Raw genomic sequence first — 27,349 nt, forward strand, 5'->3', positions numbered from 1 at the left:
CTAGTGAGTACTGAGAAACTAGTTATTGCATGAATATTCTTGTTCCTGGGTGCCTGTAGTCACTCTGAACACATAATATCCAGCTTTTCCTTGGCCGCTGACCTGTCTAGAGTCTGTGACCTCAAGACTTTGACTTGACTCTCTAGACCTATACTGCCCAGTATGGTAGCCACTAACCACTTGTGACTATTTACACTCAAATTTAACTAAAAATGACATAAAATGTAAAATTCAGCCCTTAGTTGCACTAGCCACATTTCACATGGTCAGTAGCCACATGTGGCTGGTGTTACCATTTTGGACATCGCAGACGTGGAGCATTGCCATCATGGCAGAAAGTTCCATTGGACACAGGACTGCTCTGTGTCTTCCTGAGCCCCAGCTGATGGATTTCCTCTTTGTGTTTGCAGTGCAGCTGTCTGCTTCAGGAAGTGAGGTCTACAGCTACGAGGAGAATCTTCAAGAGCTGCCTCGCATTGTGACATGTCTGAGCCCTTGATCCAGTCCCTGCAGCATGAACAAGGTAAAAGATACCTTTGGGAATCAGCCTTTGTGTCTTCTTTATGGTACCATGAGTTTTCTGGAAACGTAATGCCTTTCCACGGTGTGAGAGGTTGCTTCTCCTGCCACAACCATTCCAGGAGTTGGAGAGTTATGTGACTCTGGCAAGCAGTGTTTATAGGCAGGGTCCCAGGAGGTGGTGGCCACTCTGTGGTTGTATAGTCTTCCAGTTATGTCACTGTGTTTGTCAGAGACTTCTGAGCGGCTGAAATATTGGTTGTTACTACAACTTCCTTGGCATAAATATTGAAAGAACGAGTCTCTGGAGCCAGACTACCTGGGTTTAAATATCAGCTCTTCCAAATGCTAGCTTTGATGACCTTGGGCAAGTGGCTTTTCTGTGCCTCAGTTTCCCCATCTGTAAAATGCTGATGATAACAGCAGGGTTGTTAAAAGGATGAAAACAGGTTGATACGTACACCAGTGCTTAATGTGGTACCTATCTACATTACAAGCATTTGACGAATATTGGCTATTGTTTTTGATGTTGGGAACACTGTTGCCCCTTAGATATTGTTACAGGAGAGTGTTGAGTGTATTTGCAACATTTCCACTTGTTCCTTGATTGACTCAGCAGGTTGGTTACCAACTGGGCACTCAGGGATGAACAATGAACGAGGCTTAGGTTTTGCCTATAGCAGGTGACAGGCTTGGGTATAGTGTGGCTAATGTTTTCATGAGATGTGTACCAGAAACTCTGGATGCACAGAAGGAACATCCAACTTTAGGAGATATGGAAAGAACTGTAGAGGAGGTGACATTTTTGAGTCAGATCCTGAATGATAAATGGTCATTTCTTAGACACAGAAGTAGGGCAGGGCATCCCAGGTAAAGAAAACAGGCTATGTTTAGGCACAAAGCATATGAAAAAGTCTGGCATGTTTAGAGAACAAAGAGCTGGGTACAGCAGGATTTCTTAACCTCAAGATTGTTAACATTTGAACTGGGTAATTCTTTCTAGTGAGAGGCTGTCTCCCACATTGAAGGATGTTCAGTAGCATCCCCTTTCCCTGACTTCAGTCCTGACAACCAAAAATGTTCCCACACATTAGCCAGTGTCCCTTAAGGGAACAAAAATACCCCTGGCAGAGAACCACTGCACTGGTGGAAGATGGTAGTTAGGAACCCAGAGAAGGAGGTAAGGGTTCAATTCTGAGAGCCACTGAAGGATCTAATACAAGCGGGAGACATTTCCAGATGCTACAAGAAGAGGTCAGTTATCACATTAGTTACGGTTTGTGATGGAGCTGGACAGTGCTTTTAGATAGTGGTCTTCAAAAGGTATTATGGGAATCCCCAGGCTTTAAGAGAACCCATTTAGTTTGATGAGATTCTTTACCAGGAACCCCTTTCCAGTGGTAATTTTTCTTATGGCCACTTGTCTGGCCTTCTCGGGATGGCTGCTTTATTGCACTGGAAGAGACCAGAAAAAAATAAGCAATTGTTTTTGAGAAATTTTCTTTTGTTTTATTTTTTTCTTTTTTCTTTTCTTTCTTTTTCTTTCTTTCTTTCTTCTTTCTTTCTTTCTTTCTTTCCTTTCTTTCCTTTCTTTCTTCTTTTTTTTTTTTAGAGATTTTCTTTTGGCCAAGAGAAGGAAACCTTGTTACCACCCGCCACCCCTACCCCCACCCCCACCAGTGGCTTAAATACTTACTTTTAAGCAGTTTTTGAGAAGTGAGCTTTTGGAATACTGAAAAGTAGGCAGGTGTTCCACCCCAAGCTCATGACTGGAGGGTGGGGAAGAGAGGAGATTCATCACTGTGGCAACTACAAACCTTGGCTTCTATTAGTTAGCTAGAGTTTAGTATACTGAAACACAGAGACAGCTCTTGGGAAATCTGATTGGCAGGCACAGTTTGCAATGACAGCCTTGCCCTAAATTTCTTCAGGGCAACTCAAGACCTGATGTCATGGTTTGGCTCTTGAAACACAGCTGGGAACCAGACTCCTCAGACATTTCAAGTGTCTCAGTAGGTGTGTCTGTTGCTTGGGAAGTTATGTTCTGCCTAAGTGGCCCAATGAATGCTTTATTTTATGTTATTTTAATTTAAAGTAGTGATTAAGCATGATGTGTAACCTTCATAGGTCAGCATTTTTCTTACGGTTTTCTTGGCATAAGACAAAGAATAGATCACCCTCTGGGGAGGAAATAGATCTCAGCGTAAATAAAACCAGACAATCATCTCATCAATTAGGATATGTAAGTTAGAAAGTTGGAAATATTTTTGTGGGTGTGATTGATTTTCTTAGTACATTTGTTCCTAGAAAGTTGGAGACATTTGAATTGTGCACTTTCTACTTCCTTGGATGTACACTGTAGTAACCCTAGCTAGATTATGGGACACTTTACCTGGGGAGGTGTCACCATGCAGGGTGGCATGGTATCCTAGGGCCCAGTGAAATTACAAGGCGATTCTGAGCACAGTGAGGCATTGACATCTCTCTTTGAGGTTCTTTCAAGATGGTGTCTCTAGAAAATAACTAGAATGACCCCCATGGCACAAGGGATTGATTATTTGTCTAATTTAACCAGGCTAACCTGATAGTGAACTGCTGTCCACCAAGTAGGGGCTTCGTTCCAAACATTCTTGAACTTCTGTCTGTAGCAGAGTCTGGAGACTCACCAGGAAGGGGTGCAGTTCTGGGCCACAGACAGCTAGCACACTGGTGCGTTGGTTTGTACAGAAGATTTCTACAGAGTGGATACCCTCACATTTATTCACCTTCTTATTATTATAAACAGGCTTGAATGGTTGTTCATTTGGGGCTTTATGTTCTAGCCGTGCATGTTAAAGAAATTTTGGGTGCACAGTTTTCCCCAGGGCACTCATTGTCCTTGGCTCTCCTGCACACTTTATTTTATTTTTAAAATTTTATTTATGTATTCGAGAAACAGACAAAGGGAGAGGCAGAGACACAGGCTGAGGGAGAAGCAGCCAGAGGGAGAAGCAGGCTCCACGCAGGGAGCCTGATGTGGGACTCGATCCTGGGTTTCCAGGATCACGCCCTGGGCTGAAGGCGACGCTAAACCGCTAAGCCACCTGGGCTGCCCTCTCCTGCACACTTTAAAACCATCTTTCCAGTTCCATACTCTCCTTAGATCTTTTTATAAGGGCTGACTTTCCAATCTTTATACTGGTCCAAAACTTTATAATCAGGATGTAACTTTAAATTTTGTCACAGGTTTTTATCCTCTCTCCTTTCTCAGGCGTTCTCTTGCTAATATGTATAAATATAGATCCTGTAACACAAATTGTTGCTGGTAAGAAGGGCTAATGTTTTATATTTGTGTTATTTATCTATTGTCATGCTGTAAAGAAAGGATTTTAGGGTATTACTTAAAAAATCATAGCCAAGGGGTGCCTGGGTGGCTCAGGTGGTTGAGCATCTGCCTTCGGCTCAGGTCATGATCCCAGGGTCCTGGGATCGAGCCCCATATCAGTTCCCTGCTTAGAGGGGAGTCTGCTTCTCCCTCTCCCTCTGCCCATCCCCCCACTACCTTGTTCATGCTTGCTCTGTCACTCTCTCAAATAAATAAATAAAATCTTTAAAAAAAATCATAGCCAAATGGGGGGCAAGCTGGACAGGATCAGACTTTGTAGAGGCAAATTAGACAGGAGGATATGCATTCAATACATACCGCCATGTAAGTTCACAGAACCACACTCAAAGCTTCCACTCTTGAAAGCTCTCTCTTCCTAGCAGCAACCTTGGAATTATGACTTTAAACTCTTTCCCTCATGGTCATCATTTTCATGAAGTCATATCACATGCTATTGTCTGTCTTGAATTTATGAGGACACTCCATCTGATTGAAAAATAATCGATTTTACCATTATTATACAGAATGCTCTTCTTCCCCTACAGTGCAAAGGAATCTTCTTGAGAAGTGTTTCTTCCTTCTTATGTTCAAATAAAGCCAAATCTGACTGCTGTTGCTTTGGACAAATGCTATAGCATCAAATGAAGTGGAGCAGTGTGTCTTATCTTTCTTGGTGGGTGGATGCTACTGTTTTGCTTAATATCTACCCAGCAGAATTTTTTTCTCTGAATATTTTACTGTGCCAGGTTTGAGGCAGTTTCACCTTTACACTCAGATCAATATCTCTACAGTCAACTAAAGAGTAAGATTGAAATTTAGTTTCCGCCTTCATTTAGAGTTTTTCTTACTTGGCACCTCCTTAATATGAAGCAGTGAGAAACTCATTACCCCTGGTTCTCTACCTGGCATACACATGACTCTACTTGATTAAACATCAGCTCCTCCAACCCACACTTAGCTAGTGTGTACTGGCTACTGCGTATTGTACTTGCAGGATATCGGTGAACAAAATAAAGGTCTTTGCCATCCAAAGCTGCTATGCTGGCCAAGGTAATGAGAGTCATCTTATTTCAGAGGTTTAATGTTTAAACATACACCTAACATTAAAACTTCTTCCATTTTAAACTTTTTTCACTTGAAGAGCAAGTTGACAGAGCTATTGGATGCGATGTAAGAAATTGGTGAACAATAAACATGGATCTCTGTCTTCCCCTCTCTAGGACATCCTTGGAGGTTTTACCAAATGACCCATCTATATTCAGTGAGTCTCCACTCTTTTTTTTGCAGGCAGTGGCCAAGTCCCCCTTGTGGCCGACTTTGAAGAAATATTGCACACATCAAAAACTAGTTACATGGAAAAAATGCAAATAAAAATTAAGTGATCTTGGAATAAGGAAGGCTTTATTAATCTCTAGTGGCAGAAATTATAAAGGAAGAGAATGTATTTGACTATAACCTCAAAATTTCCACCAAAAGGTGTTCTGAACTACCCTAAAGACAAAAGACACACCAGGCCAATTATTTACATGTACAACAGAGAGTTAACTTAGCCAATTTAGTAAGAATTCTTATAAATTAATAAGATAAAGATGATTACTAGAAAAGGGGCAAAGAACAGAAAGATAAGACCAATAAAAGAAGAAATATAATCAGCAAGTGACGTACAAGAAAATGTTCAACCTCAACAGTTATCAAAGAAATGCAAATTAAAGCAATGAGGTGGCAGTTTCTACCTATACAATTGATGAGGACTTGTAAAATATACTCTATCACGATAGGAAAGAGATGACCCAGGCTCTTTTAGACACAGTGAAAGAACACATTCCTCAAGGGAATTTAAACAATGTGTATCAAAACCTCAAAAATACACACACCTTTTGACTCAGAAATTCCATTTCTAGAACAGTTACTCAAGACAATTGCCATGGATGTGTACAAAAATTGAGCCAAGGTGTTCATCACATATTATGATAATAGTACTTTTTAGAAGGTGATAATTGTGATATACAGCCATATAATAAAAGTACCAGGGAGGGATGGAGGAATATTTAATGACATAAAAAAGAGTTTTAAATAAATTGTGAAGGCAAATTATGTAACAATATGTAGTTTGATCATTTTCATTTTTCAAAAAACATCTATCTGCTCATACACATCAAAATGTTAGGAGCATTACCTTCTTTTTGCTCTTATGTTCTAAATTTCTTTAGTAATGTACATTCTTTCATACTAAAAATAATATATAAAAAGACATTAAGCTATATTTAAGATATGGACTTCACTATTTTTAAGATATACATGATAGGATGTTGCCCAGAATGTTAGTAGTGGTTTTCTCAGAGGGTGGGCACATGGTATGTATTGGCTTCTTATTTAAAAAATATTTTTCTGGGTGGCTCAGCGGTTGGGCGCCTGCCTTAGGCTCAGGTCGTGATCCCAAGATCTGGGCTCGAGTCCCGCATCAGGGCTCCCTGCGTGGAGCCTGGTTCTCCCTCTGCCTATGTCTCTGCCTCTCTCTCTGTCCGTGTCCCTCATGAATAAATAAAGCTTTAAAAAATTTTTTTTAAAAATTAAAAATATTTTTCTGTATTTTCAACTTTCCTACAGTAAGTATTTGTATATGTGAGTAACAATCAGAAAACAAGTATTTTAAAATAACTACCACTCTAGTTGTTTTGCATCTGAGATAGAACTATATGAAGGTATTTAGTGAACAGATAGAAAAAGAGAGCCCTTGGTCAAAACTGAGATTTAAATTTGGGAGTGATTGTGTGTGACATACTACCAGGAAGGAGCTTTTTAATATGTTAATGATTTAGGGCAGTAATAAGTAGAGCAACGCTCTAGAAAAAGATACTGTCCTTTGATTCAGTGACTCAAAACTTTTAAATGGAATTACATCTTCTTACTCAGTATGTGTCATTTCTTCATCCAGCTGTTCAAAAGACTTTGCTGATGGATACAAGTTTAGACCAGTGCTTCTCAAACTGTGGTTTGGGAATGCCTGGGGAGCCCATTCACTGGCCACCTGCAAGGTCAAAACCACTTTCATAATATTGACTTTTTGTTTGTTTGTTTTCTGCCTTTTCCACTCTTTTGAGTATACAGTACAGTTTTTCAGGAGGCTACATGGCATCCAATGGCACTCATCCCTGTGATGGTTATTGGGATGTGGGCTTGTGTTTTCACAAACTTGTCTCCATTTTTGTTTTTAAGATGATAACCATTGGTAGAAAGAAGTGGCATAAACCAAAGCTCTTGAAGGACTTCAGTGATTTTTAAGCATGTCCTGAGGTAGGAGTCTGAGAACCAGTAAACTAGACCATGCCTATTTCCTATATTTGGCAATGCTTATTCCAAGAAGCAGCTGGACCCGAGGCTCTGAGTAGTGAGTGCCCTGGACGTTGTAGCACATCTGTCCCCACCCTCTTTGTCTTTAAGGAAAAACTGCACTTAGTCCTTATTAAAAAAAAAGAAAGAAAGAAAGAAACTGTTTTATAGAGTTTGTGAGACTAAATGGAACATTGTTAGCACAAGGCCGGCATAGCTCCTGTGTTATATTGTAAGTCAAATTCTGCTAAACGTGGGCTGTACAGAAACGGTAAAACTGGACCCTCATTCTCTCCCATGGTCAACACACTGGGAAATTCAGTGACTTTTTAGGAAGAAAACAGAGATATAATTCCCTTCTGAGAGGTATGGGAATATAAACTTAAAATTCAAGTGTAATATCCTAAATGGTTGATTTGATATGAAGTATGGAGAAGATAAATTTAAAAGAATTAGCTGAATGTGTTTATGCTTATTTGTCTTTAAAATGTGTGCACGTGTATAACTTGTTTGTGCTTGTCAATATGGATAAAACATTCAGGCTATCTGAGAAATGCTTCCTAATTTATATAGAATTATCTCTTGATAGTTTCATAGTCATTTCTACCGTGGAAGCAACAGCAATGCTTTCATTTCAGTACCAAGGCCTCTCCTCTGTCTACTTACTGGAGACATATTTCAGTTGGTCTCTTAGGTGCACAGCTTGCCTCTGAATCTCATTACTCATGGTAGAGCAGTGGTCAGTGCCTACTTCTCTGAGAAGCAGTCTTCATGGTCCAAGGTGTAAGTTGAAACTCTGGATCTTTCTATCCAGAGAATTGGAGCATCAGATGAATAATGCACTGGTGCACGTGGAAGTCAGCACCAGCCTTAAGACCATATACACTCACCGCATTCATGCTGATGTGACAGTGCCTTGACTTGACGGTGGAGGTTTCAGTGGCCTGACTTAACAACTCCCAATTATGTCAGAAAAGATGAAGGAGAATCTGAACAGGTAGGAGGCAAATTAAGGCTTTGGAGTAGAAAGGCTGGACTTTTGGTTTAAGACCATAATGGCCCCACAGCAGGAGAAGAGCTATGTTTTGACATAACTGTAATATAATTTCAAGTCTTAGAGGCCTAGTTTTGAATCATGATAAGCCCTTTGAAATGTGGCCCTAGCTACTGACCATAAAATAGGTTTCACTTGAAGGAAAGAGGATATTCAGTTTCACTTTGATTTTTCCAGTGGCACTTTACACACACTATGATTGTGGGTTGTGGAATCTTGTTTGTTCTTGTTTTTGCGGATTTAAAGAATAGCGCCTACGATTTTCTTGATTGAAACAAGTTTTGCTTTTTTTTTTTTTTTTTTTTTAATTGATGAACTGCCCCATGCCAGCCTTCATGTGGAGCTTTAATTAAATGTTGACTGAACTGGTGGGTTCTCGTTCTGCATCACCATATCTGCATCACTAAGCCCACACAAGCCCACAGCATAATTAGACAGGTCCTTTGGACATGTGATGAGTGCTGCGACCTCTTTCTTTGATGCTGGTGGTGGCTGGGTCCTTGTAACAAAGAGGCCAGTGGATTCTGGCCTTTGTGAATCATGCGGAGGAATGCTTCTGTCTTCCAAGTCCTCAACCCTGCCCTTTTTCTCTCAATTAGTAGGTCTTAATGGGTACAATTAAGTTACATCCTATTTAGTTAATTGGTGATTGGAAACATGACTATTTAGGTACTTAATCTGTGACTTGTCCATCTTTGGAATATTAACATACAACTTAATTTGCCCGATTTTGTGAACAAATCATTCTCAAACGAATGCTGTGTATAAGGGCAAGTGCATAACTGAGAGATTACTTCCAACCCTGCTTATTAATTTGAGTATCATTTAATACTTTAAATTGTCCCTTCCCCCTTCTTTTCTTGTGGTTTATAGCATGTAGCCCTTTGCTTGTATTCCTTCCAGCTTCCTTTTATCTATTGTCTCTGTAAAATAATCTTAACATTGTTTTCTGTGTTTTCAGAGAACATTGTACTTTTGAATATATGTCCATTATTTTTTTTAAGATTTTATTTATTTATTCATTCATGAGAGACACACACAGAGAGAGGCAGAGACACAGGCAGAGGGAGAAGCAGGCTCCATGCAGGGGCCTGACGTGGGACTCGATCCCGGGTCTCCACGATCAGGCCCTGGGCTGAAGGCGGCGCTAAACTGCTGAGCCACCCGGGATGCCCTATATGTCCATTATTGGCTTCATTCTTAAAAAAAAAAAAAAAATTATTTATTTGTTGGGAGGTGGAGAATAGAGAGGAACGGAGAGGAAAAGAATCCCAAGTAGGCTCTTCTGAGCTGAGCACAGAGCCCGAAGTGGAGTTCCATCCCATGATGCCAAGATCATGACCTGAGCCGAAACCAAGAGTCAGATGCTCTGTTAACTGAGCCACCCAGGGGCCCTATTTCCTTCATTCTTTAAAACTTCATACTGTGTTATAAAATTAATAAAGGAGGAGAGATGCCTATTTAGAGTTTATAAAACTACATAATTTTACAGGCATTCCTCAGTTAATATTGAGAAGACATATTTCTAGTCTCTCATAGATGACAATGTTTAGGTTTAAATGAAAACATTTAGATTTTATTAATCACAGCTTATATATTCTTCTAGTTTATTTCTTTGATTTTCTTTTTTTTATGAAATAGTTTTGTAACTTCTTACCACCCTCAGATTTTAATGAAGTGGCTTTATCCTGAGAGGCTAGTCTCAATTAGAAATAAGTATAAGCAGTTAATTAAGATAACCAACCCAGGCCAGAGAGGTAAAGTGTCATCACATGTCACAGTGATCAAGAAACACCTGTTAATTAGAACAGTAGGATGACTGCAATGAGTTTTGGAGGAAAACAAAGATTGGTTGAAATTAGCAATATATGTCTCTCTCTCTCTCTCTCTCTCTCTCTCTCTTTTTTTTTCCTAAATCCAACGCATAAACAACTTGTTGTGACAGCTCTAGGCTGGGATTATGGCATTTTGGCTGGAGTCTGATTATAGCTAAAAATAGACATGTGTATTAAAGATCAGAAGAGGAATATTAAACAATTGAAATTTTGTGAAAAAGACTGATGCTGTTTCATTGTAATAATTTCCCCAAAGGCACATTAGTAATGCTGCTAAATACAGACTTTAATAGACTTTAATAGTGTGTACTTTAGAGGCCTGATACACAAAGGAATAATGTATAAAACATTCATTATGGAAAATTGCTACCTTTTTTATTTAATAAGAAATCTGTTGAAACAAAACTATTGCACTGCCTATGGCATTATGTTCCTGGGTATTAGCAGGCTGAAGAATAATTGCTACCAGTTTTTACAGTTTTTCTTACCTATTCTAATCAAGTTGCAATCATATTTACTTATTTATTCCATGAGTGAAAATAGGGATTAAAAGAAAAGTATTTATATTGGATGGATGCTTGTTCGAATTGTGGCTCAGTCTCCCATAACCTATGTAATCTTGGGCACATACCTTAACATCAAACTCCATTTCTTCATTTGCCCGCTGGGGATCGTTCTACTTACCTAGGAAGGTCATGGTGGGAGAGGTTAAATGTTGACGCAGTGAAGGCCCCACAAAATAGGCACTCAATAAATGCTTTCCTATTATGATTTCTTTCTACATCTGTTTCTCTTTATATTGCTTGTTTCAATGGATGACAGTTGTAGGGGGAGCGGGAAGGGGACAAGAGTAAGAAAAAGCAATTAAAAAGAAGCCTCGGTAAGCAGCTCTGTCGCCAAGCCTTGCATTGGATTTCAATTTGATTTTAATGTGCTGCTGCTGAGAGCCATGCTGTTGAAAAAGAGAGAAGAGTAAGAAGCAGATGCTCTGGGAAGAACAGTGGGGCATTTATCTCTTTTAATGAGATAACATCATTAGAGTGACAAAGTGCAGTGAATCGATACTTGAAATGGACTGGTGCTATCTTCCCAAAGTGCACCGATTGTTATACTTCCACAGCCTTAGAATCTGCTGAATCACAAATTCCGTCTTATCTGTTGTTGGAGCCACCGACTTTGATCTCGATGAACGGATCTACACCTTAGTGATCTCCACAGGAGCAGGAAAACGGACTAATTGGATAAATGAGAAAAATCCAGGGTGATTTATTAGTTGCCCTGTAATCAAGGAACCTCAGAGAAAGGAGGTTGGGTTTCTTTTTTTCCTTTGGCTTTAAATGGCTGCACATCCTAACTCTCGTCCCCTCCACCCGCTCTCCTTGCTCTCTGTCTGCTTCTTGGTGTAATGTCAGAAACACTAATCATGTCAGACTGTGACACTGACAGCCCTGACATTCACAACAAAGAGACAAGAAGGAGAGCGAGGAAGAAAGACCTCAGAGGGGGAAGATGAGGAAAAGCAGCAGGGGAAGTATTTTTTTCTTGCACAGAAAATCCGTAGCTGCAAAACCAACAATGTTCTGGATACATCACATCCAAGGAAAATTAAGGAAGGAGCGAGGTGAATTCGGATGGAGATAAAATTGGGCTGGGAAGATTTTGTGTTACTATTTTTTTCTCTCTTAGATTTCAGTGTGTAGCCTACATTATAGTTACTGTGGCTATGATTTCTTCTCACCCAGGGGGAAAAAAAAAAAGAAGCTGTTAAATTTTTTTTTTTTCCCTTTCCCTACCCCAGTTTTTCTCTTTGAAACAAAGCAAAGTTAAGCACGGATCTTAGCAGGAAGTGTGTGCTCTCTAAGGTTTTCCATTGACCAGATTCCCATAGTTGAATCTGAACAATAGCTACTTCAGGAAAGAAGTCATCTGTGAGAGATGTTTTCTGACCGTGACAAAACTGACTTGGGGACTTTCAGTGTCTTCCCCTGGCTGCCTTGCTTTGGCCTTTCCAGCACCTGCCAGCTGCAGGAAATGCTTATGTTATTGCAATTTGGAAGGCTGACTATGGCCAGTCTTCCAAACACCTTTGAGGTTTTTCTCTCCCCCAAGCACTTTCTCCGATTAGAATTGTTCTGGTGAGTGGTCGCAGGTCTCTCTCTTGGATCAGTCATGACCTGGAAACCTGCCGCCACATCTTACATGTGTCTTGAATCCAGATGCTATGATCTAAATTGAGCTCTGAGCACAGGCTGAATCATCCTAGCTTTTCTGTAAACACGAGAACCCAGCTGCCAGCTCAGCTTTTGAGGTATTTTGAATTAAAACTCTATGTCTTAGCTAGAATATCGTTTTACTTTTTCATCACACAAGTTTAAAAAAAAAACTGGAAAATGACGTATTGATTCCATATTATTTACCTCATTGTAAAGGAAGTACGTTTTTTGTCTGTATTTGAAAGCAGAAGCTGAGGGTCACATAGTGATTTCTCTTCAGATTGATTACAAATAGTATTGAGAACTTTGGAAAAAATTGAGACCTCATTTACAATATTCTTGTCCTTATTATTTAAGTAAAAATTTATATACTTGGGCCACTTGGGAGAAGTGCCTCCCTGAATTTACAAAATTAAAAATTTTAAGTGAACTATAGCATAATTTAAACTATGTATAGCAACCTTGACATTGTGGCTTTTTAAAAATAATTGAGGAAATTCTACTTCTACTGGTAGAGGAGAGTAAATCTGTACCCTGCGGAGGATTTGAGGGAATTGCCCCAAAATATCTTTTGGTAAACTCATAATTTTTTTGAAGTTCCTTTTTATCCTAAAAATTTATATGGATTTTATATGATTCTCTGTATTGTGTCCATGGTTTTTTTTTTCTATGTAAAGTAACTTTTAAAAAATTACTTGCCAGTTAAATTACTTAGTTAAGTATTATATTAGGTAATTTAGCTGTTCTAATGAATAGGTTCTCAAAATTCAATGGTTTGACACAATGAAGGTTTCCTTTCTTGCTAAAGTATCAATCCAATGTAGGTCTTTCTGGTCAGTGAATTGCTTTTTATTCAGCAGTTAACTCAGAAATCCTGAACTCAGATTCCTTGCATCTTCTGCCCTTACTGTCTGTATTAGATTTCTAGGGTGCTATAACAGAGTACTACAAACTGGGCACCTTAAATAACAGAAATTTATCGTCTCACCCTTCTGGAGGCTAGGAGTCCAAGATCAGAGTTGAGCAAGACTGGTTCTTTCTGAGGATCTGTTGTCCAGCTCTCTCCTTGGTTTGCAGATGTCTGTCTTCTCCCCGTGTCCCTTCATATTGTCTCCCCTCTATTCCTGCTGTATCCAAATTTCCCTCTTTTTATAAGGACACCAGTCATATTGAACTAGGGCTCACCCTATTCCAGTGTGACTTCATCTTAACTAATGACATCTATAATGACCCTACTTCTGAATTAAGGTCACTTTCTGAAGTATTGATAATTAGGATTTCCAGCATATGAATGTGGGATGAGGGACACTGTTCAACCCATAATGTCATCTTTTGAGGCTTTTGATTGTCTGCATCTGGTTGGTGGAAGAGAAAGAACATAAAGAAACATCACTTACTTCTTAATCACTGTAGCCCTGAAGTGACTCAGCATCTCTTCTCTTCATAGTCCATTGATGAGAACTAGTCAGGTGGCTCCACTTGAATGCAAGGGGCTTGAGAAGTGTCCCTGGATGAGTAGTGACTGTGCCAAGTGTCTCCAGGCACATGTGTGTGCACACAAGCCATCTTATCTTTCTAGAAAAAAGATGTCATCCGTGTCCCATTTCTTCCGGTGCTCCTGAGCATGCCCATCATAGGGCACTGAAAGAGATTTTAAGAGTATCCAAGTTTGAAAATTCCATTCCGCCATGGCTAGGAATGCTTTACAATTAATGGTCCAAATGTTTATATTGTAAATGAATGCCTGAGGCTTACTGTTTTGTTTTCTTAAGACTAATATATTCTCCAGGGAATTTTACTTACACTATTAATGGGCACCTTTTTCCTTATGAAACTGGTGAAATCCAAATTATAGAGGCCTTCTCTTGGCCAAAAATTTAGCTTGTGGTTAGAATGATTTCCTACAGTACAGTGACTTTTTTTGTTACATGTTCTATTATTACTGAAAAATGATATGCATCCAAGAAGAGAAAAAAAGGATATTGTGAGTACAGAGGACAATTATATAACCTGCTGTGCTTATCTCAAATGGCTAGACTTTAGTATTTAATTATAAAAGTCTTGTCTCTCCTATCAGGTTAGTCATTATTTCGAAAGTTGAACGTGGGTTTTATAAGTGACTATGTAATTGCTTTGTATGTTACTTTTCAATTACAGTAAGAAGTCATGAATTCTCTACATTTAGAACTGCTAAAAATTATTTAGATTTGCCTGTTGAATAAGTTTTTTTTCTAAAAATGAACTCAGGAAAAAATTTCCACTGTAAATTTTTGGCTTCTCAAAGTAATTTGTAAGAAATTTCCCATGAAAAAGATACTGATAGCAATTTGAAAAGGATAAGTAGAGTGCAATCTGAAAACTTGGTAGGTAGTGTGAAAACACGTTAATACTACTGAACCATAATATTTAATTTAGGCTTTTAGTCATAAAGTTCCATGTCAAGAAACCATTCCCTTTGTTTTATTATTCTGGTACTTTAACACATTGATGTTATCTAAAGACTTAAAACCTATCAGTGGTACAATAGATTTCCTTTTGGTCAAAAAACCTGACAGGGTTACTTTAGTATAAAGATAATTATTTGAACGATGGCCTTTTAATTTTTAGTGGCTATACTTCTTCACATGTCAAAATAGACTAAAACAAGTGTTGGAGTCATTTTAAGAATGAATTAAATGCTCATTCATTTAGATGTTACGAATTCAGATTTTGGAGAAGGGTCTAGGATGAAGTGTATCCTTTGTCGATTTTTGACAACTGATCATTATTTTAATTGGTTACCATTTTATCAAGTCCCTAATGTTTGTCAAATATTGCACTAGCTCCTTTTATAATAGACTATATTATTGGTATTTTCACAGCCAATTTGCAAGAGTTGATATTATTCCCACTTTACAGATGGGGGAACTCAGAGATGTTTAAGTAATGAGACCAATATCACATGTCTAGATATCGAAGATCCAGTATCTGAATTCAAATCTGACTCCAAAACACATGCACATTTTCATTCTGTCACATTGCCTTGTAGGAGAATATTTGTTGAAGGGAATTTGAAATATATTAGATGCATTTGCTAAGCTAAAAGTAAAATGCAACACCCCAGAATGACTGCTTTAGCTTTTTCTGGGGGGGGGGGGGGGGGGGGGAGCCATTTGCAAACGAACAAACTAATGCAGTAGTTGGAAATTAGTCCCATCTAATCATTAAAGCAGGTCTCTAGAACTTGCTAACACTTTAGTAGACTACCACTTCCTAAATAAATGAGCAGTCTATGTATGATTCAGAATACTTCTTAAGCATCCATTATCTGACTAACGGAGTTCTTTAGAACTCAAGTTAGGTTCCTGAAAACTAGTTTCTAATTCATGCTCTCACACTTGCCCCCTTTCTCAATGTGCCAGGTTATGCAGGTTTTATTGATTTGCTGAGGCAAACACAAAAAAAGGCAGCCTTGAACCATGGGTGGGCCTGGCCTGAGGGCAAGATAAAGAAAGCCTGCCTGTTTTCCAGTGAGAAGCTCAGCTAGAACCCTAAGATAAAAGAAAGATATATTCCTCTGAAAACATTTCACCTTTTCACCTTTCCTAGCAACATGATAAGCCTGACTTCTGATGAAAAGGATGATTTAGACTTTTGAGGGGTATCTGTATCATTTTCAGTTTCATACCATTTATTCTGTTCATGGTTTCTGCTGTGTGACTGTGGCCAAGTCATATCACCTGTTTGAAACTTGGTGTCTCCATATGTATGAGGAAGCAGTGGGAGTAGACCAGGAGTTGTTAGCCTAGCGTGTCTTCAGAGAGTGTGTAAAATGCTAGGAATTGAGTCTCATATTTCATATGCATATGCTTTTTTTCTGGAGAGAGTGGTTCAAAGCTTATTACATCAGATTCTCCGGGGCTTCAGCACACAAAGGAATCTATGGGCCAGATTATCTCTGAAGTCTATAGGGACTGTAGCACTCTAGTTGTCTATGAATTTTATTGTGCACAGGCTGTCATGAACAGTCTAGATGAGAAAATGAGTGCATTCTATCTTCTTCCTACAGTATGACATGTAAGGGAAACTTGGAGTGTTTTTATTGTAGACTACTGCCTCTCTGTTCTCTGAGATGAACCTTCTGTGTATAGCAAATGTGCAATAAATATTTGTGGTGATGACAAAATTCTGTTATTAGCAGAAGAACAGCCAATTAGGTAGAAGTGAGTTACGTTTTGGTGTTGAATGAACATTTTTTTTTCCAGGCCTGAACATTTTTTATAGTTATCTGCAATGGAGTTTAAAGAATCACTTAAAATAGCACTTTCTTATTTGGAATCTCAGACAGTTGGAATGTTAGTGCCTAAAGGACGTGCAAGAATTAATAGATTGATTCCCACAGTTAGGAAGCAGAGGCCCAGAGGTGCGATGCTGTAGAGTTGCTCCTGCTTCGGTTCTTTTGCTGTCATACCTTCGGTGTGTAAGCATGTTGTCCCGCCAGACAGCCTTCTCATACATGTCATGGCTCAGCAGATTAACCTGCCTGAAGTAAGAGCCCTATTGCTCAGCAAATAAACGAGGGGGAGAATAAGTAAAGCACTCTAGCACCTCCCCCTTTTGGTAGGGAAGAGAATTAAATAGCATCCTTGTCCAGCTGTTCAGTTTGAATCTAATGGAAGTCCATTTTTAAATGTGACTCATGTATTCGCTCTATTGAAACAACATACCGCTCTCTCCAGAAAATCCCAGTTCCATGAAAACAAACAAAAACACCATTCCCTGGATTCTTTGATATGCCTTCCAAAAAAATCAGTGATGTCTACCTACATTACTTCTCTCCAAAATCTGCATTTCTTTTTTTCTGTGGGTGGATTTTAAATATTTGTGTTTGACTCTTTAATGTGAATGTTCACATGTGTGTGCACTGCAACCATTTACTCTCTCAACTTCTGTTTAAAATTTGGCTGTTTTCTTTGGAAGCTTTGTTAAATGAGAATAATCATGGTAGGCCACAATAATATTAATTTGTCTTCAAGGTTTCTCTGAACAATCACAGTAAGATTTATTTTCTGGCCTAAGCCTGCAATTCGAAGGTCAAAAGCAGGCAAAATGTTCACAGCTAGGCTGATTTTTCTTTGAAAACTGATTTTTATTTATTTGTTAATTAATGCTAAAAACATACCCAAAGAGCCTCCTTTTGTTGTGTTCTTTTTTTTTCATTTTTAGGACCACCACTTCCTGTTATAGCTATTTAGCGTGAAATTCTCATGATGTTGAATCATTTTGTTAGAATGGTCTGAACTGGATTGGTAATATTGAAATAGTAAATCTACTATATTTTTCAATAGGAACAGAAAAAGAACAGTATGAAATATTATTAACTATATTCTTTGACTTAGTTTACTAGGATAGGTTTACAAATTACCAGTGCCTCTTTTAGTCATAAATAAGTACACAGTATGGCACATAGTTTTGTGCCATATATATTTATGTATGTATTTTTAATAGATAGAACTAAATTAGTGCCCAGGTACCAGCTAATGAACACCCTCAAAATTTGAATTTCAAGGAACAGTGGCAGAAAATATCATCACTAGAAACCGAAACTCTCAAACATCAACATAAAAATGGCTGAGATTAGCTATGTGTAAAATTCCCAGAAGGTAATCCACACTTAGACAAACCAACAAAAATCAAAATAAATGTTGATAATAGTAACTAAACTGAACGCTTTAGAGATTTTAACATGCTAATATCAGAAGCAAACAGTTGGCTGTTGGTCTGTGTGACAGCCACCAAAAGAAGTTGGGGAACCTTTAAAATTGTAGAGATGTCCCTGATTATTGCAGACTAATTGGCAGCTCTTGGCAAAATGTATGCCCAATGCATTTTAAGTCCTTGAGGTTTAATGACACCAACCTAGGATCACTTGGTCCCTTGCCAGCACTTCTGAACTTAACATTTTCCCAGCAGTGAGACCCCTGGCATTGAGGTTTGGGCTCTGCTGGAAGCTCTGCTGTTCCTCTCTGTGACCTCGGCCAAGGCCCTCAGCCTCTCTGGACTCCAGCCTCCTCAGCTTGAACGTGTATACTAAAGATACTTCAAAGGCTTGTTGTGAGAGTTAAATGAAATCACTAGAATGGATCCTGACCCATGGTAGGCTCTCAGTAGATATTTTAATTAAATAATAATAATCTTGCCCCAGTATTATGTTCTTCTGGAAAGTTCTGTTTTTCTGTGTAGATTGATAAATTAGCATTCCAAGTAATCTGTCAGTCTGGCTTTTATGACTCTGAGTAGAAAGAACAGTTTTTATGTGAACAGACACTAACGATTTCTCTTTCGTGCAAAGCTGAGACCTCAATGGACCTGGCCTCCCTGTAACTTGTGAGTTATAAGAGGAAACTCCCCAGAAGAGACTGTGTGAAGCACTCAGCCTGCCTCCTCCATTTAATTCCTACAAAATGGATGTTAGTCCCTGTCAGAGTTTTGTAGATTGGGTTGAAAAGCTACGTGTGTGTATGTTTTAATTAGGACCAAACAACTAAATATATGCATGTACCGTAGCAAATGAAAGAAATATGAATCCCACTCACAATATATTTTTCAGATGCTGTTAACCAGGTTTATTTTTACTTTGACAGATACTTCCGTTTAGGGGGTGCTTTCCACAGGCAGATTGTATTGTGCAATAGAAAATTCGGTAAATTTTGCCTCTAGATTTCCTCCAGATCTCTCAGGTGACCACACCCAAGCCTCAATTATTGCCATGTTCTCAATAAGAGACATGAGTTATTGCCTCAGTGAATGATCTTAGTTTCCCCCAGGAGATTTTTGTTGTCGGAATTGGTCATCTTTTTTTAATAGGACATTGTGCTTAATGTAGGAGAAGACCAGCTATGTATATGCAACGGACTTGAAAGTGGTGCAATTTATATTTATATCTCACTTTTGATTTCCAACTTCATTAGGTCCCTAAAGTCACCATGTCCTTCATGGTTAGGAGTTTGTACTCTGGGCATCATCAGACCTGAGTTCAAATCCCAGCTCTACCACAGAGGAGCTAGGAGATCATGGATAATGTCACTAGCCTCTTCCTAAACCTATCATCTCTAAAATACTGATGGAACCACTTACCTCCTAGGGCTTCTTTGAGCATTATGTTAGATCATGCCCTTACAAATGTAACATTCAGCATCTGGTGAAAAGTTGATAAATGTTAGCCATTGTGATGGGGATGAGGGAGGAGTCATGGCCGAGTTCTCAAAAGTGACTTTTTCTGTTTCAATTTAATAAGCACCTGGGATTTTACATTTGCTTGCTTGTCTATTTCATGATAACCTTGAAAGGAACTGACTCATTTGGGCCAAATATGATACACTGTATTTTAAACTTTTAGTAAGAATATCAACTCCAAATTCTGATAGTCATTTGTATCTTCTTGCGGCTACTACACTGAAAAAATAAAAAGCTACTGTTTATAGACTGCAAGGTATATCTCCAGAGTGACTTCAGATGTTACAGTAACCTTGCTTATGTTTTGCTGGAATCATTAGGAAGGGTTTTGAGGGGTCTAAAAACACTGGAAATGGAAGCTTCTTTGTTGTTTATGGCTCCAGTGTTGCTGTACAAGTGGTTTGACTTAGCTCCGTTTGGGCTTGGTTTTATTTCTTAAGTGGAAAAACTCTTTTGTGTCTCTATTTCATATTAATTCCAGGGGTTGAGTCAGTGCTGAGTCCAGTAGTTGAATTAATATTGAAATCAAACTCTAAACTAATCCTTAGGATTACATTCATTATGTAACACTGAAGTGGGCTTGAACAGAGAAAATTCTAGTACTGTTTCTCTCTCCACTTTAAATATAGTAGAGGCCAGTCTTCTCTATGAATGTACATGCTGCATAAGAAGTAGTTTTTTTAAGAGGTTTTAAATTTGGAGAAAGGATGTCTGTTCTTGTGCTGTGTCCCTGTCCAGGCATTAGTAACACTAAGGAATTTTCCAGTCTGGCTACCAGAGTGAATAAAAACCAGGTGCATTTGTATAATTGTCATAAAAATTATGTTCTATCTGCATTTTTAATTGAGCCAAACACTGCACAGAATTAGACACAGCCTTTGCTCTCTAGGAGTTTAAATGTAAGACAGAAGATACTAATGTGCGCGTACATGGCAAATTCACGTTAACATTTTATAAGCATTATGGATGGTTCTATTTTGTGCCTTTCTCAGCCTTAGGTGACTCATTTACAAATTATCCATGTCCGTTTATTCATGAGATAAACTTTTTAAATTAAAGAACTTGTATTTTTCTACTGATTTCTATAACTAATGCAAGTTCATTTCAGAAAAATTAAAAAGGGAAGTATAGAGAAAACACAAAAATCACATATCATCCCATCACCTAGAGAAGACTATCCAATGTTATATTTTAGTGCCATTTTTAATGTATCTTTTAAAATGTATCTGTATACTTTACATAATCAAAACCTATGTATGCAGTTTTGCTTTGTGCTATTTTCACTTACCATATCTTTGCATGTTTCCTATTAAATATTTTTTAAATGTAATTTTAGCAGTGTTATGATTTAGTATAATTTGAAAGTTGAGAATCCAGCTTCTGGTCACTTAACGTATAAAAAGTTAAAGGATCAATCTCACTGTTCACCAGCCCATCCAGACCTGTTTCCGAAACAGAGCTATTGTTCACCTAAAGTGGAAACTCACCCGGCTCTGCATATTTCCTCGGGCTGGGTTGCTGTTCCGTGTCTATCTTTCCTCATTGACTTATCAGGCTCCATGCACACATGCACACTTGTTTATAGCAGTCTTCCTGATATGCAGCCACGGCGTGGGTTTTGGAAAACTGCCCAGCTACATACCATTCATACCGGCTGACATTCAGCTTCTGGTAGCTAGTTGGGTACTCTTAACTCCTTCGATCTCTGAAGAGCTTACCCTATAGTGCCACCAACCACAGAACTACACACCCACTAATTCTCTGAGTGTTTATATTCATGCACACAGATGAAAAGAGGCATATTGGCCCAAGTGTTGTGAAAAGATTGGGGTCCTGTGTAAAAATGACTAACTCTGTTTGCCATCTCCTTAACCATACCATAAACAACTGCTTGAGTTCATACATCTTTAAGCTTAAGATGATGCTTCTTGAAGCACCTTGGAAGCAGATGGAGTCTGAAGGGGTTTTTAAGGAGTGATGGAGACCAGTTCCCACCTCCCAGAGGATGGATGTGCCTCTTGGGCTGGGGTTCACCCCTTGTGTTAGGAAGAGTTGCTTCAGCATCCCTAAGGTCATCCCTTTCAGAAAACTTCATCTGCTCCTTCTACTTTTCCTCCAGAAGCCTTCTCTTCTTCTTACTGAGCATCAGAAGAGAAAGCCCAGTCTAGCTAAGTAGTAGGGAGGGAATAAGAAGAGGCAGATGGAGGGAGGTTATGCAAAGTAGTAAGATTGCATATGAATATTGGATGAGGCTCAAAATCTTTCCATTATCTCCGTGAACACTCACCTTTTTTTTTTTCCCTCCAGAAAAGACTTTTATTCCCTTATATCAAACAACCTTCCTTATATGCAGGAATCGAAAGAGGAAATATTCACAATAACAGCATACCAGGAAGGGGGAGCCCAGATAAAGAAGAGAGATGTTAAAGTGACATTCACTCTATTTACAAATATCTCCACAAGAGTATGTTTCTGTTTCAGTGGTTAATCAGAGCTTTCTTGCCTGACACTTTCTAAAATGATATCATTATCTTGCTTGCTGTTTCAGCAGTTCCAGGAATACCTTGCCTGTGGGTCAGGGTACTTGGTTTCATATAAACAATTCATAAGAGCCCTTTATAATTTCAGAGAGACAGGTAAAAAAAGAAGAAACAGCTATCCAAGTTACGTGGGGGGAAAATTGGCAACATTCCTCTCCCAACACAGACACTGTGAAAAGGCATCTTGTGCCACCTCTCATGATTAAAATAGTTTGTTTCCCCTCAAAGCACACTGAATTTAGTTTCTCAGGAGACTAAGGCACCTTTGCAACTCCTGTGGGAGACCATGAGGTACAGGCTTAATTGCTTCATGGGTGATGTGAAGTCATGGAATGAAAACTAGCCATCACACATTAACTAGTTAGGCTTAGAAAACCTTGACAGCTAGTAGAACTCAGCCAAATAGTCTTGATTACAGGCAGCTCACAGAGCCCCAGGAGTTGGTCAGGATGAATTGTACAGTAGAATGGGTTAACTTCACTATTCACTACATCAGCTTCCTCTGTTTGAGCGTGTCCTTCCCAAATCTAAGAATGGCTGAAAATGGATTAACCAAATGTTTTTCCTGCTTTCAGTGATGGCAGTAGGAACAAATAAATGACTGTTTTCTTCACTGGGATACTATTCACTTTTATTGACAAGAATTATTAGTTTTTGTTAAAACTTTCTGGCTTGCTTAAGTCTATCTATGCTATATAATAAGAGAGATAGACATTATTAGGTTATGATCAGCAGGGACCTACAGTCTACATTGTCAGCTATGGACATGTAATCAAGTCATAAATTCAACATGATGATCTACTACAAAATCAGCATCAACATAAACATACATGAAGTTAATTGACTTGCTGTTTGCTCCATGCCACAGATCAGATGATGTCTCTGATAGCAAATACATTCCAAGTGTTATACAAATGTCACCTATTATCATTTCTGTATATAATCTCATACTGAGGGGGTACTTGGCTGGCTCAGTTGGTAGAGCATGCTACTCTTGATCTTGGGGTTGTGAGGTTGAGCCCCATGCTGGGTATAGATATTACTTTAAAAAAATAAAAAAAATAATAATCCCATACTTAGGATGAAAAGGTTGGTCTGTATTGGTGAAGAGGCAGTCTATATGTGTAAACATACACCTGTAACACACACACTTCATATTCCAGTTTCACACCTAAAGCCAGCAGTTGAAAGGATGTGGGAACACTAATAGCTTGTCTTGCTGAGTTGGAAAAGACAAGAATGAAGATACATCTGTATGAGTTGTATTGTCTTTCATAGTAGAAATTTTGTTAGATATTATTTAAAGGCAAGGAATTCTTGGCCCTGAGCATAGCAGATTTCGTGTTGATTTACCAGTGTCTTGGACCTATTATTCATTCACCTTGTGAATTAATAAGCTCTCAATCTCACAGTTCCACAGAACTGATATTTTTCTGAAGGCCTTTGATGTGCCAAGTACCACACTAGCCACTAAGTAGGCAAGATGAGGGTGAGAAGTGGTACAGAGGCAAATAAGACACCACACTCCAATGGGAAAGTCAGCATCTAGCCCGATAATCAAAGCAGAGCTAAGAACCGCTGAGAGATGCCTATCCTAACCAGTGTGGGTGTGCAGAGGGTGAAGCAGTTCTGCCTAGGAAAGACAGGAAAACCTTGACGGAGAAGGTGGCATTTGAGCTACATCTTGAAAAATGCGGAGGAGTTTCCCAGGCAGAGAAAAAAAGGAAGGGCATTCCAGGTGGAGGGAATGGTGTGTGACAGGCCTAGAGGAAGGAAGTGCATTGCTTGTTTAGAGACTGTCAACATGTTTCCACCTTTAATGTATTTAAGACAGTGAAAAAAGGTGTCTTTGATTCAGAGATGAACAGATCAGTAAGAATTTCATAGCAATGGTGATTAAAAATATCTATCTTTGAAATAGAGGGCTGCTATCAGCATCAACCAAAAGACTTGTGATTAGGCTCTGTCTACAGTATCAACCATGCTGTGCTGGAAATGAAAAGTTTCAGGGACAAACAGTTGTTTTGAAATGAGCTCCAGCGGTCCATGAGTCATGGTCTGGAGCCCCATTTTAAAGATGCTAAGGCTGGTGAATCTTGCCAGTGTGATCCAGTCATGGTAGTGTAGAGTGCAGTTGGCCTGCTACCTATCCAGAATAGAGAGGGTCAAAGCCCAGGCTTATGTTCATTGAGATTTAGGTACAAGTTCCGGCTCTCCTCCTGTTTACGTACCATGGGACTCAGGGACAAGTTTCTTTCATTTCTATTTAAAAAAAAAAAAAAAGTAATTTTATATGCCTATATAATACAAGTGATTTTCTATAAGTACATAAGTGCGATGAGAGCATATACACTTTTAGTTCCCCTAACCCCTTTTGTTAACTTTTCCCTTTTTGCCTGGATTGCTCCCCCTTTTCCCTCTTCCCCAACCCTTTTCCTGCTTTAACTGCCTAGGTAGCCTTCTATATTTTTTCCCGTTTTTATATAATTAATTATTTAAGTGTAGAATCGTATAAACACAAATATATACACACACACCATCATACAAGTGGGGGGGTGGAGATTGTTATTTTATTTTATAAAAATGAAAAAATGTTATATGAGGTATTCTCCAAGCATCAGTGTAGTTTTAAGTTAATAACTTCAGGATCATAATTGCTATACATTTGCAAGAGAAACACTTGAATATTTAATTATTTACATTTATTTTACACTTATTTAATTCTTTTGTAAATTTTGAATAGCACATTTTATTCTTAATTTTTGTGCCCAACAGCTTCTGTTATGTTGAACTTTAATAAGAAACATCAACATTTTTAAATGTTAAATGATTAACCTCTGAAATGTTGTTTTTGTTAAGTGTATAGCATTCATGCTTCTGAAATTTACAAAGTTTAAAAATGCACTAAGGTGTTTGGGACTATTACATTTCTTTTTATATCTTGCATTTCGTAAAAGCCTTGTTGAAATCACTTTGTTCAACTGACAAAGCTCTGGTTCATTCTTTTTAGTGGCCACATAATTTTCTGTAGAATAATTATCATTTATTTCATAGTTTACTCTATTGATTAATGTTTACCTTGGTCATTATTATTATTTATTTTTTTGCCATTGGTGGTGCTGTAGTCATAAATGACTTTGTACATGTCTTTGCAAACAAGTACTGGTAATTCTTAGCATTGGTTCCAAAGAATGGGACTGCAAGATTAAAGAGTAGATGTAATTTTAATTGTATTTTTTAGAGGAGAGGGAAAGAGAGAATCTTAAGCAGGCCCCATGCCCAGCACAGAGCCTGATGTGAGGCTTGATCCCATAACCTGAGATCATGACCTGAGCCTAAATCAAGAGTCAGATGTTTACTAACTGAGACACCTAGGCACCTGGATGTAATTTCAATTTTAATGGATGTGGCTGTAAATGGCTTTCTTTAGTTGATTAATTTAAAAATGCTTTAGGTTGTACAGTTAGAGTACAGGTGACCTTTGAATAGCTTGGGTATTAGGAGTACTGGCCCCCCATGCAGTCAAAAATCCATGTGTAATTTTTGATTCCCCAAAAACTTTTCAAATAGCCTACTGTTAATTGGAAGCCTTACCAATAACATAGTTGATGAATATGTATTTTATACATTCACATATATATGTTATATATAATATGTGTGATGAAAACATATATGTTCATATATATGTAATATATATTATGTACTATATTCTTATAATAATGTAAGCCAGAGAAGAGAAAATCTTACTAAGAAAATCATGAGGAAGAGAAAATACATTGACATTAGTGTGTTTATATATATATATATATATATATATATATATATATATCCTCATATAAACAGACCCACACAGTTCAAACCTATATTGTTCAAGAGCCAACTGTATTTGAAAATTCACATGCATTATCTTATTTGATGCTCAAAATAACCTTTGAGGTGGGCAGAGTAGATCTTATGGTTCCCATTTTACCGATGAGAAATTGGAGGCACAGAGAAGCGGAATGGTTTTTCAGAGTTACCCAGGTAGAAAGTTCTTGAGTATAATCTAGAACCAAGTTCCATCCTGAAGAAGTGCCCTACAATCTTTATCTACGTTTCTGTTGTGGTAAGTCAGTTAGGTGAAAATCTTTTAAATTGATTAAATTAAGAAAAAGGTACATACCTTTGGTTAGTTATGCCACCAGGAGAGGGCAGTAGTTGAAACACATTTATTTTCCTAAATATTGGCACCCCCAGAGCCCTTTTGAGGGACATACCTTTTTTTTTTTTTTAACATTTATAATGTCTTCATTTTAGTTTTGGGTTACTTGTTTGATCATTGAAATACTTAAGATTTGATAGTTACATTTCATTAATGATCAGTTTCTCCTGATACTTAAAAAAAAATTAGAAGCATACAATAGAGTGTATTTCAGTGGTTGCGAGCAAATGAACATTTGTTTCCTGGGTGCCCTTAAAGAACTTCTGTGTTACATATTCTGAGTCCAACTGTTCAGAACTTAACTATGATTTAAGGCACTTCACACAGCACTCAGTTTTCTTATCTATAAAATAGGGGAGAAAATATCCACCTCCTAAGGCTATTTTAAGGAGTTGTAAATATATACCACTTATCACAGCATATAACTCAGAACAGGGCTTGGTACATGCATGGGTATGTGTGGTCCAGTGCCACCCTGAAGCCAGACTGACCCCGCTTATACAAACAGGTTAGAGTTTAACAATGTCTCCCAGGAACACAAGGCGTAGGATGTATTTTTTTTTAAATCGTTTTCATCTATACCATTGCCAGAATGCCAGTCAGCAGCTCTGCATTTTGTGCCTAAATCATGTACAGAGAGACTCCTTAAGTAGAAGTGAAATTATAGAAAGGCTCATGGCCTTTTAGGTGCCATTTTTTTGAGTGACAACTGTATAAACCACAGTGAATACTTTTGTTCCTGCAAGGGTTTGATTGAGAGGAACAGCAGAAAGAATTTTAGTTTCTCTTCCTCCAAGTGAACATTGTTTTCTTAGCTGTCTTTTTTTTGGGAGATGGGAAAGAGTGGTTACTTAAAACCATTAGTGTATGTAAATAGGAGTGACAGGTGTAGTTAGCTTTTACTAATCAACTAGCTAATAGACAAGCCCCCAAAATATGGCTCAGGAGACATCTGGGAACAAACAGATTTTTTTTTTCCCTTCAAAAATGTTAAGAATCTTTTTGTTTCTAGCAGGAACAGCTGTAGAATTTAGCTGTTTGTTTGTAACATGATGTCTGATTGAGGGATGATGTTTAA

At 38.3% G+C, this 27,349-nt stretch overlaps 1 protein-coding gene and 1 long non-coding RNA gene across 8 annotated transcripts in view; one reads left to right on the plus strand and one right to left on the minus strand.

Annotated features, from left to right (window-relative positions):
* Positions 1-27,349, plus strand: part of BACH2 (BTB domain and CNC homolog 2) — a 357,223-nt gene that overhangs the window by 97,543 nt on the left and 232,331 nt on the right. For 6 of the 7 annotated variants that reach the window (XM_041766588.1, XM_041766571.1, XM_041766626.1 and 3 more), the window contains one exon: positions 411-523. In XM_041766588.1, coding sequence (XP_041622522.1) covers positions 515-523 — 9 coding nt within the window. In that variant the 5' untranslated portion in view covers positions 411-514. The remainder of the gene's footprint in view (positions 1-410; positions 524-27,349) is intronic. The other variant, XM_041766608.1, reaches the window with a different exon arrangement.
* On the minus strand, positions 9,481-21,083 carry LOC121497260. The gene is made up of 3 exons (XR_005989442.1): positions 21,018-21,083; positions 13,713-13,956; positions 9,481-11,335 (listed from the first exon to the last, which is right to left on the minus strand). It is a non-coding gene; the product is annotated as an uncharacterized LOC121497260 (long non-coding RNA).

Source organism: Vulpes lagopus, chromosome 1 (assembly GCF_018345385.1).
Source record: "Vulpes lagopus strain Blue_001 chromosome 1, ASM1834538v1, whole genome shotgun sequence".
NCBI classification, from domain to species: Eukaryota; Metazoa; Chordata; class Mammalia; order Carnivora; family Canidae; genus Vulpes; species Vulpes lagopus.